At 37.5% G+C, this 12,251-nt stretch overlaps 2 protein-coding genes across 2 annotated transcripts; one reads left to right on the top strand and one right to left on the bottom strand.

Annotated features, from left to right (window-relative positions):
• Positions 1-670: 670 nt before the first annotated feature.
• Positions 671-9,161, top strand: LOC113683499 (general transcription factor IIH subunit 2). Its single transcript, XM_027200748.2, has 17 exons — positions 671-757; positions 1,446-1,523; positions 2,044-2,080; positions 2,695-2,781; positions 2,929-2,979; positions 3,066-3,120; positions 3,697-3,802; positions 4,160-4,250; positions 4,361-4,448; positions 5,137-5,213; positions 5,831-5,861; positions 6,112-6,157; positions 6,679-6,736; positions 6,829-6,874; positions 7,472-7,586; positions 8,216-8,261; positions 8,981-9,161. Exons 1-17 carry the CDS (start codon positions 699-701, stop codon positions 9,092-9,094), a joined length of 1,185 nt encoding a protein of 394 aa, XP_027056549.2. The 5' UTR covers positions 671-698; the 3' UTR covers positions 9,095-9,161.
• Positions 9,162-9,387: 226 nt separating this feature from the next.
• On the bottom strand, positions 9,388-11,379 carry LOC113683553 (tetratricopeptide repeat protein 28-like). The gene has a single exon (XM_027200806.2). The coding sequence runs from the start codon at positions 11,269-11,271 to the stop codon at positions 9,526-9,528; it is 1,746 nt and encodes a 581-aa protein (XP_027056607.2). The 5' UTR covers positions 11,272-11,379; the 3' UTR covers positions 9,388-9,525.
• Between the last annotated feature and the right edge of the window lie 872 nt (positions 11,380-12,251).

Genomic DNA, 12,251 nt, shown 5'->3' with positions numbered 1-12,251 from the left:
TGCAACAGAATGCTTTACATGTTCTTTAGGAGATTTTCATCCGCACGACTGATTAATATCGCATCTCCCACGAGATATAGGGTTCGCCTCTCATGCTGGTTAAGTATGTATTTTACATTCTGCGAGCGAAAAATAAAAAAAACAAGAGATAGTTCCTACACGAAAAGCAGAGAGAAATGACGATGTACAGAGTCTCCTGGAACACTGGTAATAGTTCCTACCAAGAATTCTTACACAGGTTGTGCCGCCCGACAGAACCTTGATTTAAGGACTCCTAGTATAACATTGGGAATCCTGAGATCTTGGTGATAAGTCAACGGTTCATATAAATTTCGTTCTCTTCTTTTATTTTTTGTCTCTTTTATCGCGTCTTTTGAGTTTTTTTTTCCAAAGTTATAAACGCAAATAAATATCATTTGCGCGTAAAACTAACGGTTGTGCAAGGATAGTGCGTTTTGTGGCAAAAAAATCACTCGAACCGTTCTTTCGGTGGGGCTGTGACGTTCACAGCAAAGTTCGACTCTTAGTTATGTCATTCCCTATTAAATAAAGGAAATAGATCGAAAGCTAAACTCTCATGCATGTCTCTCATCAGTTGTCAAATGACAGGCATTCCGTCCAACACACTCAACCTACAAAGGAATAAACGTGCCACAAATAAACCGCTGCACACTGATAATTGCAGGTGCAAAATAAAGATGGCGAACGAGGAGGAATCAGGAGGTTACCGCTGGTTAAATCAGTACGAAAGAACGTGGTATGTTTAGTGTGATATCCTAATATTTATATCTGCCTTATTTTTACGAATCGTTTGCATATGTATTTATGTGCGCACGTCCCAAGCCTTTGCAGTTATTTTTTTTTTAAGTACATGCTCGGGATTGCCTCATTTGCGCGAAATTATGCATGGCCTCTCCTGTTTTTTTTCTCTGTCTGATCTCGGCTCTCTTTTCCTAGCCTATTAATTACCTTGCTCGTTTTACTACACTCAAATTTCCGAGCTGCTTAACTGACAAATCAATTTTGAGGAAGGCAAAAACGGAATAAAGTTTGTCTATCAATTAAATGAAATAACTTTGGGAAGATCTCTGCACAGCATCATACTTTAGCACAACAAAGTCCTGGTCCTAAAGAAAATCTATTTTTTCGACATTTTTTTTTTATTTATCCTACCATCTGCATAACAAAGTAGTGGGGTGGGTGGAAATCTTAGTATAACTTTAACAGTATAGATGTTTTTGTCATCATCACTATCATCATTCAGCAGCATTAAATCTATCAACTGCAACAAGTTATATGGCTACATGTTGTTGCATGGCTTGATTTTTGGTGTTCTATAAAACCATATATTGAAATAAACCCGAGTAACCAAAACTTCAGACATACTACATGAGAACCAGCATTCAGTATGGTATACTCGTAAATACTTGTTTTTGATTGCCCAGGGAAGTTATTCAAGAAGATGCCGAAGGTTCTCTTCAAACAGTGGTGGATGAAATTTCACACAGGACCAAAAGAAGGAGGTGGAACAAAAACTTTACAAAAAACATCAGATTAGAAATTTGAACTCATTGGTGCATAACCAAACATCTCTGAATCTTTGTAGTGTAGTTTCTGTTTTTCTATTTTTTTCTTGTTATTCTTCTTTTTCTTTCTTCTAGTTCTTCCCCTTTCAATTTGTACATAATACCATCTTTACATGTAGTGGAAGAGGGTATTCAAATGAATTGTATGTTCATGTAAAAGTTAAAGAGTAATCAATGGATGGTTAGAGAATTGCACTGCTTTCCAAGCCAGCCAATTAGGATCCAATTATTCAGTCTTTCAGTTGTATGTATAAGATTAAGATTTCTTAAAACAATTTACAGCAAAGAATCCACTAAATTACACTTTTAAAATGACAATGAAAAAGTGATTGATGAAACAAACAGATGAGAAATAAAGAAATAAACGTTCAAGTTCTCTTGAATGAGACTTTGAGAATAAGTAAACATTTACAACTGTGAGTCTGACTAAATGTTTTACTGTTGTGAAATTTTTCAGAGTTATGGGAAGAAGTAGCAACATTCGACTTGGGATGGTATGTATTAGGTGGTAAATAGAATACATTAAAGCTTACAGACACATTAAGAATATCTATTCTTCATTCTCTAAATTGATTGAAATAATGATACATGTTCATTCTTGAAGGAGAGGTATTTCCCAGAAATCATTAAGAAATTTTATCTCTGCCATTTAAAAGTATAACATGAAATTATTTTTGGGTTGATGAGAGGAACAAAAAGACATTCAAGATCGTCTCCAAATGTCTCCAACCCTTTAACTCCCAAGATCTCATTAGTAATTCTCCTTACTGTCTACCAAATGATTCTCATTTTGTAAGTTTGGAGAATTTGGTATTGGATCAATTAGCAATCCTATTATTGATATTTTTCTTTATTCTCATCACTTGTCTGCATGATATTGTATAGATATAGTAAGGAGAAATTCTGTCTTGGTCACTCACAGGAATGAAAGGGTTAAAACTTTGACTGTAGGTGAAGCCACTTTGAATTATTCAGTGCAAGTGAATTTCATCTGAATTTTGGATATTAATGACATTTTAATGGAGAGGTATTAATTCAAGACCTCTCAGAATGTTAAAAATATCTCAATTTTATAATGTGAGAATTGCATTTTTTATCATAATTTTAGATGAGGCACTTGTTTATCATTGTGGATATGTCCAGAGCAATGGAAGAAGCAGATTTAAAACCTTCACGCCTCGCATGTTCTGTCAAGGTACCTGAGTTAACTATTAGAGACATTTTGAGAGTTGAAAATAATATGCGATGCCCTAGTTTGGTTTTGCCTATTTCAGAGATATTCAATGTAAAGTTAGTCATTATTGACAGTGATCTTGAACCAATATAATCTCTTTTCTAACAGCTCTTGGAAAGTTTTGTCACTGAGTACTTTGATCAGAATCCTATTTCACAGGTAAAGTATTATTTTTCTTCAAGGTGATACATCTGATTTTGATGAATTAAGAGCCAGTGTTATCAGTGTTAAATCTTCGGTTGCAGATTGGAATTATTGTGACCAGAAACAAGAGAGCTGAGAAACTCACAGAACTGAGTGGTAGGACAACTGAAGATAACCTTTGCTGACTTCATTTTTTACAATCATTAATACTCTGACATTAGTCATATTCAGATTATCGTAATTGACCCTGGGAGACAAGAAAACAATTATTGATTGTAACCAAAATTAAATTACAATATAATTTATTTTGTCCAACTGAGTTCATAATCCAAATTGGCCCCTGTAAAAAGATTCCAAAGCAAATGTTTCAAGCTTTAGCCCTTCATCAGAGCAAATGACAAAGGGCTAATACTTGAAACATCAGGTGGCCAAGTTTCATCATCAACTGAGTTGATGATGAATTTACCCTAACAGATGCAGCACCACAGTTTCTTTAGAAACTTACCCCCTTTTTTAAAAAAACAAATTAGGTGAAATAAAGTTATAAACAAGAGCATTTTGTGATTTTTGAAGACAAGTACAAAGAAATTGACAGAAATTTTGATATACATATGTACAATAATTAAATTGTTTTTTTGATGATAACTCAGCAATGATGCCAGTGAGATATATGGTTTTATCTCTTCTATCTCTGGAGTGACAAGTGCACTAAATGTTATGTTTCACACCCAGGTAATCCACAAGTTCACATTGGCACTCTCCAAAAAGCTGCTGCTAAACCTTGCCAAGGAGAACCATCACTGCAGAATGCCATGGAATCTGCTGTTCAGTCACTGAGGTGAGTAATTTCGTGGATGGTTTTACAAAACTGTAGTGATTTAAGAAATATGAGAAGCCCAGTTGGATTTCAATGATGCAAAAGCACCTTATACGCATTTAGGAAGACAAAAACAGACTGAAACCTCTGAACCTGCATGACAGGCTTATTTTCTGTTAAGAGAATGTTCAGTCATGAGGCCACAATGATCATACCTGCTTCAGGCTCTCCTTTATCTTTCTAATTCAGTGTATCAGCTTCATCACTGCATTCAGGTTAGTAAGCACTTGCTTGCTATGCAGACTTCTAAAGCTAAGGAGATTGAAAGTGGATTGGTGGAATGTGTAAAGATGAGAAACACTTTTTTTATATTTATAGACATATGCCTGGCCATGCCAGTCGCGAAATACTTATTCTGTTTGGAAGCCTTACATCATGTGACCCAGGAGATGTCTTGGAGACTGTTCATGTAAGGACTGGCATTCTTCTAGATGTGTAAATGGGTATTTTTTTTTTTTTTTTTTCATCCTTACAAGTTAATTTGCTTGACTTTTGACTTGTTGACCATTTTCTTCTCAGACTCTTCAGCAACAAAATATAAGGTGTTCTATCATAGGCTTGGCCGCAGAAGTACGTGTTTGTAGAACAGTTTGTGCTGAAACACAAGGTTGGTAATCTGTTTTTCATTGATGATATTGAGGCCTTTTTCCATTAAAAATGGCATATGCACAATATAAGTTCCTGATCTCTCAAAACAAAAACCTTGAAAGGCTCAAAAAAGCTTCCTTATTTGACACAATATATTGGTTGATGGATGAATACAACCAGGATTTTTGTCTTTTTCCTCAAGATTGGTATCATGTAGATTTATAATTAGTTATCAGTTCAGGATCTTTTTCACTGATGCCAGATGTCACTACGGCAAGGCCACAACCTCATTAAAGAAAACTATTTAATTTTGGCATTATAGGTAAAGGGTAGGTTAGGTTAGCTGTTCTTATTGTAAGGTGGCTCTGACTCTACACTTTTACATTTTCTCAAAACTTTGCTGAATGATGAATCTTGATATGATGATTTCAATTCCAGAATAGAAAATAGCAGCCATTGTCATCTATTTAAAGGCTTTAAAAGCTAAAATTAGAGCTGTTTCTATGAGGATTTATGGTTTCTCAAAAAGTCATTGAATTTATTTTAATGCAAGATTTGCACAATTGCTCTGCGCCGTTCTTAACAAATCTGATGTAAAGAATCCATTGAACTTGGCTGGGTTAGCATTTCTTAGGGAGTTATGGTGTTATTCTGGATGAAACACTTTTGAAAATCCATTGAACTTGGCTGTGTTAACTTTTTTTTAGGGAGTTATGGTGTTATTCTGGATGAAAGACATTACCGTGAATTATTAATGCAGCATGTTACACCACCTGTGGCTAAGGTATGCACAGGGATATTGATAAATCCTTCAGTGCTGTTGTTAACACTGAAACCAATTTTATTTTACAAATGTATTTTTGTTGTTCAAGAGAGGAACTCCATGAATCCAAAAACTGCAAAGCTATTTGGTCTTGAAGTATCATAATGATAGAAAACCTTTTCAAACTGTTTGATTGTTTCCATGAGAATGACAGATTTATCAGTACTCACTGTTACATCTACAGTCTTATTAACAGGAATGAAGAAAAATATTAATGTACTTTTTGTATCTGAAATCGTTGTTCATGCCTAACAACCAAACACCTGTAGGGTGAGATATTCAGGTGGGCCTGTTCATTTAACTTCAGTGTGGTCTTCTGACCTGTTTTTCTATGTAAAAAAAACCCTTGTTGTTAATGAGCTAGTTATTCATTGGGAAGTTACAAAAAGTACTGTTGTTCGTCACCATGACCCATAGTCTGTCAAACCTAAGAAGAAGATATCATCAGGGGTCTAACAGTTCTTCTCTCTCCCGAATGGTAGCCCTTTAAATTCAACTGTTACTCCAGGGTTCAAAGTTTTTTCATCTGTACAGCTTTATTTCAAGAATATTTTTGAGTTGTTCTTAATTTGTTGTAGACTGATACAGAAGCTGCTTTGATTCGAATGGGTAAGTATTGTTGATGTCTAAATCATTGCATACCGTTTTGAAATGCTTTACATGTACATACACTGTACTGTGCTTCACATTTGCTGTAAGAGTCGTCTTAATGAGGATATGTATGATACATTAATGTGATAAGTGAAAAGTGAAAATCCCCATGAACCTTTAGCCCAGCAAACGTCTAGAAGAAATGCTCATTTGTAGTGAATCCACAATAGAATGGTTGATTTCCGGTCTCTTCTGAAATTGTACCCAGGTTTCCCACAGCATCTTTCAAGCGGACCACCATCCTTGTGCATGTGGTAATACATATAATTATTACGTAATTTGAGTGTTTCCCGCGTGCCCTATTTGTCACGACTTGCACAATTTCATGTAAGAAGTACAGAGAAATAATAGTGGTTTAATTAAGGGCTGATGCCTCAAAGGGGCATTAATTAACATCCTCAAGTTTACTCCAAACATGCTATTGCAGCCATGCACTGCACTTTATTCATTATTTCACGGGGATTACACTCAAGTCGTAGTAAGTACTTCCTTCACCCACTAGGAGAAACGGTTGGAACTAAATGGTCCAAGAACCTCACATAATACTATGGTTCGATTTGGTTGAATCTCATTTAAGAGGATTAATAACATTCATGTATGATTCATTCTACTAAAACTGGGATAGATTGAAGAAGATTTTCCTTTCTATCTTTTCTTTTCTCTTTTTGGCATCCAAAAAGCGCATTACTGCACAGGTTTTCAATGATATTTTTACAATGTTTTAGAATACTTATCATTCATCCATTTGATTGGTATTTTGTTGTATTTTTTGTAGTCATTTGGATAGTAACGGTGTTAAAGGACTTAGCACATCAGGATACTTCTGTCCGCAGGTATGATGAGCCTTTTCATTCCCTCTTATTTCCAAAGCTGCACGATAAGGGATGGCAAATACTGATTCTCCTTTTTTTCAACCATTTTTTAGTGTAAGAGCAAGTACTGTGACCTGCCCGTAGAGTGCAAAGTTTGTGGTGAGTTCCCATTTTAAGAAATCAATTACTTTCTATGAGGACCCATTGTTTAGACAGAGGTAAAATGGCTCTCGTAGGTATCGACGCAGAGAGGGTAATAATATCTTGATGAATCAGCATGTATTTTTGAGGAGTGAACCACGCAACGCTGATACACTATTTTTTTTAAAAAAACATTCAGGCTAAGATTAACCAAAATTTTAAGAACACACTAAGAACATACCTGGGCCATACCCTGGCTGAGGGTCATTTGAGTGCATCTTTATTTTGCTTTTTTTTGTTTTGTTTTTTTTTTTGAAAAGTATTATTAAATAAAAGTAAAAGAGCTGTAAAACTGTGGTCTAACAGGACAATTAACTCAAATGCTTATGGAAATTTTTTAACCTTGATTTACTGAAATACTTTACCACACAACTTTAAGAACATGTGAGAACGGTGTCCTTCGCGGGGTAAATCAGTTCTGCTTGTGCAATGTGATTTGATAGAACTTTTAAATTTCTTCTACCATGGTAGAAAAGACATGGAAAAGTCTTTGGACATTCGAGAATTGTTATATTTTACTGGAATACTAATAGTAATGTGGCATGTGTTTTACAGGTCTAACGCTTGTGTCTGCTCCTCATTTGGCTCGTTCGTATCAGCACTTATTCCCGCTTCCTCAGTTCACTGAAACAGATTTGTCAACTCCTGTGGATGGACAAAGCTTACCCAGGTAAAATACACTGTTGAGGTAACGACGCAAATTGAGTAGATCAAGGTCTGATTTCAATTCTGCACTTCGTGTAGCGGTCAGAATGCCAAATGGGTGAAGTTTTATAATCGATCTCAATGTGATCTGCATAGTGCATGACATGGTTTTGACCTTTTTAAAAAGTATTCAACCGTTGCTCATTGCTATTTGTTAGTCTGAGTTGATGGACTGATAAATTTTATGAGACGTCCGTATCTTTGGTTCCCTTGGGGCCACAGCTCTTTTACATTGCGTGTTGTGAAACCAAAGTCATCAAAACAGCTAACAAGAACAAAGATTACCAGCACAAAGAGACTCTAAAAACTGGGTTTTAACACACCTAAACGACCTCGAGCGAGGAAAATCACAAGTGACTTAGTTGCAGTTGGTTTTATGTTTGCCCTTGTTTGCATTCTTCAGACGAATCGCGGAGCGTGTCAAAAGTGAAAGACTTTAAGCACACAACTGAAAATCACGTTATTGTGTCATTCCCTCCCGATTCACCCCTAAGAACAGCATTTAACGATCTTTTTCAAATTATTTGAATAATGCAAGATTCTGTTATAACCTCGATGTCGTTTTCAGGTTTTTTTCTTTTTTAATCTGTATAGACACAATTATTGCTTCGCCTGCCAAAGAGCGTTTACAGAACAAACGGTGAGCAATTTTCATGTAATTAGCTGTTTTCCTTTTGTTCGTGTGATTTAATGTGATTGTGATCGATGCCGTTGTGGTTTTTGTTATCGCGAAGTTGTCTTCACGGTTGTCTTATCTTTTCCTTTCGTTTGTTTTGTGACTCTTTGATGTTGTTGATTATTGAATTATTGAACAGACCAGCATAGCTGTTCGTTGAAAAATATCCAGAAAAGCTTCACTCCTTCCTTGCGGTTGAAGGAGGAGGGCACAATAACGATCACAGTCGAGCGGATTCCCACTGTCATTTTTCACAGAGGTGTACTAAACAGTAATAAATCTTGATAGATACATACGATTAATGTCCATTTGTTGCTATCCAGCAGAAAAAAAAGCTTGTACAAGACTTTTCGCAAAATACATTCTGGCGTGACTTCATAAGAAAGTACAATAACCGAAGTAATTTGCACTGTAAAAAAGATGTCATTCGTCTTGTCACGAGTTCCTACGATGAATCGAACCCCAGACCTCAAACCCACACTGCTTCCGAAGGCGATGTGTTTGGAAAAGTGCTTTTTGAATGGCCGAATGTTTTGACCGATTTACGTGCAATTTCGCTCTGACGAAGGATTAACGTTTGAAACGTCAGCTTAGAAACTCTTTACGGTGGCCAATTTATAATATCAACTCAGTTGTTAAAATTAAATCATCTTGATACGAGTATTACGTTTGTTTTCTTGCAGATATATTCTTGCCCTCAATGTGCACAGTTCTTTTGCATGGAATGCGACATCTTTATCCACGACTCCCTCCACAGTTGTCCCGGGTGTACTGCCTCCCCACAAGGGGAGGGTTAGAGTTAAATTTATTTGCAAAGAGAATATGAAACATAACCGCAATGAATAAACAAACAAAACATTCTGAGTTCCGTTTCTTTCATCCTCTTTTATTTACACTGATCATGCAAAAGCGCCGGGTTTTTTTCAGTTAGGTAACTGTCAGTATCTCTACTGATGAGACTAAATTGTCTTAACGTTGCATGTTGCTGATACTTCAAAATCATTCCATGAAATGTGAATCAAATCCCTAACCTAACATCGTACCTTCCTCTTCTCATGACTCTTTGTACGTGCTTTTGCTTTTAGGCTCACTTAAAACAAATTGGTCAGCTAGTTGTGCGACACGAGCAAAATGCTACCGTCTTGGTTACACTAAACCTCTTAAAATGTGCATGATTGCTAAATGTTGAAGCATTTCAGAAAAGTCTCAGGAGAAACTTTAAGAAATCTTAGACTTTTCCCCCGAAAATTACTCTAAAATCAAAAGTCACATCATCTCCAATCAGCATGAAGGGTGCCCATTGGCTCACTAGGGAAAACCCATTACGTCTCATCCACTTCATAGCCTGGTGAAGAGATTCACTAGCACTTTCACCACGTGCAAGGTGTGCGTAGAAGCACTTCATCAACTGCTCTGTTGTACTGTCTTCCAAGGCCCATAGTGCCACCAACACTGAACGTGCACCGGATCCTAAAAACGCACGAGCAATGCCAACCACTCCCTCAGTTCTGATCTGTCCTTGTGCACTGTGACAACAACTCAGAACTACAAGTTTTGCTCGCAGCTTAACTTGAGATATGTCAGTCATTGATAAAACAAACTCTTCATCTCTTGGAGTATGGTGAATGGGACGGAGAGGTGCAAGTGCAATTTCTCCTCTGTCTACGTTACCATGTGCTGCTAGATGTATCAAACTCACGGATTTGATCCTCTGAAGAACGGCCCTCTTGGTTGCTTGTTGTCCTATCAAAGGCTCGATGTTCAGCAGTCGCCCAATCATCTCTGCTTCCCTTCGTGCACAAGGCAATGGTGGTATTACTTTGCGGCGACCCTTATAAATGACTTCACCAACTTCAGGATCACCAACAATCAATGCACCGGTTTGACTGTGGTAATCATCTGGACTGTCCTGAATGAGTTTAAGAGTCGTCAACGATGGTACGAAGCGAATCCTAAACATCTCGGATAAAAATTTCCCATTCTTTGCCTGTAAAGCTGCAAATGGCACCCGATACAACTGACGATCTGGAACGATGATGATGTTGGGCTCTTCAAGGAAGTCAGCAATAGGAGCAATGATCATGTCATAATACAAACGTAGCTTTGGGTCAGGTTCCTGGTCTTCGTCCTCCTCTATAGGTCGAAAAGAAGCGAAATTACCTCCCTCAGTTGACAAATCTTTCGTTTGATTCTCATACGAATAGCGATCCTCATGACTTCCTTTGGACAAAACGCCAAACTGTCGAAAGCTTTCAGCAAAAAACTCATCCCACGTTCTCAATAATCCGCCCTGCATTACATCACTGAATTCTCTTTCGTGGATTTTGAAGACACCGTTTCTCTTCAAAATCCACAGAACCAAATTTCGAGGTGTATACGAGATGTAGAGGCAAGTACTTTTCCTCTGTTTGTCCATGACATTTTCAATGCCGGTCCAGGATTGGAAATCAGTGGACACTTGGTTTGCTAATGAGTACTGGACTGACAGTGAGTCGGTTAAGGCCCGGGTTCTTCCGAGCTCTAAAACGCAGAGTGCCTGATTATAGTCTTCAGCCAAACGAAACATTTCACTGAGAATCCAGTACGGGAAAACACACTGTTGTGCAAAACATATCTTAAATTGATCGCTGTCCCCAACAGCACCACGCAATTCCTCGCAATTCTGAATGTTCGTAAAAAGACATGCAAATGCATCTAAAACAGCTCCTTCCAAAATTGAAACGTTTGTAAGTCTGCAAAGAATCAAGAACTCTTTTTTGCCGTCACGAATCTCTCTGCTGATGGAAAGTGCCCTCTCAAGATATTCTTTAGCTTTGACGTTTTGACTGAGGGAGATGCATAAACTTCCCAGGTGTTCATAATCTCTTGCCAATCCTTTCTTGTCCCCGAATTCTTCACTGATTGACATAGCCTTCTCGAAGTATTCTTTGGCCGTTTGGTGGTCGCCAATAACGCGATGAATGCGTCCAATCATACTGTAAGATCCTGCTTCTCCCTGTCTGTAACTAGGTAGTTTTGAAGTTGAAAGCGCTTTTTGAAAATTTCGTCAGCCTTCTTGTATTTTCCAAGACTGAAAAACACATTTCCGACATTTATGTACGACGTGACCTCCGCTCTTTTGTCTCCAATTTCTCTTCTTATCCCCACGTCTTTTTCGAAATAATGTTGTGCCTCGACACATTCTCCAAGAGAGAGAAACAAAGCGCCGAGGTTCCCATAGCAAGAAGCTTCACCTCCTCTATTACCCATTTCTTTATGGATTGTTAGTGCTTTCTCGTAGTAATCCTTCGCTTTTACATATTCACCCAAATGTTTAAATACAGTTCCTAGGTTTCCTTTACATAATGCCTCTTCTTTCCTTGCGCCGATTTCTTGGGCGATTGCAAGTGCTTTTTCGTAGTGATCCTTTGCCTTGAAATACTCACCTTGGAATTGGAGCAAAGTTCCACTGTTCAAGTGAAACGAGGCTTCACCTCTTCTGTTCCCGAGTTTTCGTATGATTGCCACAGCTTTTTCGTAATAATCTTTTGCCTTGCTATAATCACCCAGAATTTGATACACAGTTCCTAAACCATCGTAAGATGTAGCCTCACCATTGATGTCACCAATTTCCTGTTGGATTCTAATCGCTTTTTCGTAAAAATCTCTAGCCTTTGCATAGTTACCATAACGTTGAAACAAATTTCCTTGATTTCCATAACATGCTGCCTCTCCTTTTTTGTGTCCAATTTCTTGTTCTATGAAAAGTGCTTTCTGGTAATAATCTTGTGCCTTACGATATTTGCTAAGATGCTGGAACACATTTCCTAGATTTCCATAACATTTCGCTTCAACCAATTTGTCACCAGTTTTTACTACGATTTCAATCGCCCTTTCAAAATAACCCCTAGCCTCGGTATATTCACCTAAAACGAGAAAGACAGTTCCTAGGTTGCAATAAGATGATGCCTCTCC

The sequence above is a fragment of the Pocillopora damicornis genome, chromosome 4, assembly GCF_964200805.1.
Source record: "Pocillopora damicornis chromosome 4, jaPocDami1.2, whole genome shotgun sequence".
In the NCBI taxonomy this organism is placed as follows: domain Eukaryota; kingdom Metazoa; phylum Cnidaria; class Anthozoa; order Scleractinia; family Pocilloporidae; genus Pocillopora; species Pocillopora damicornis.
This window is presented reverse-complemented; position numbering and strand designations above follow the sequence as displayed.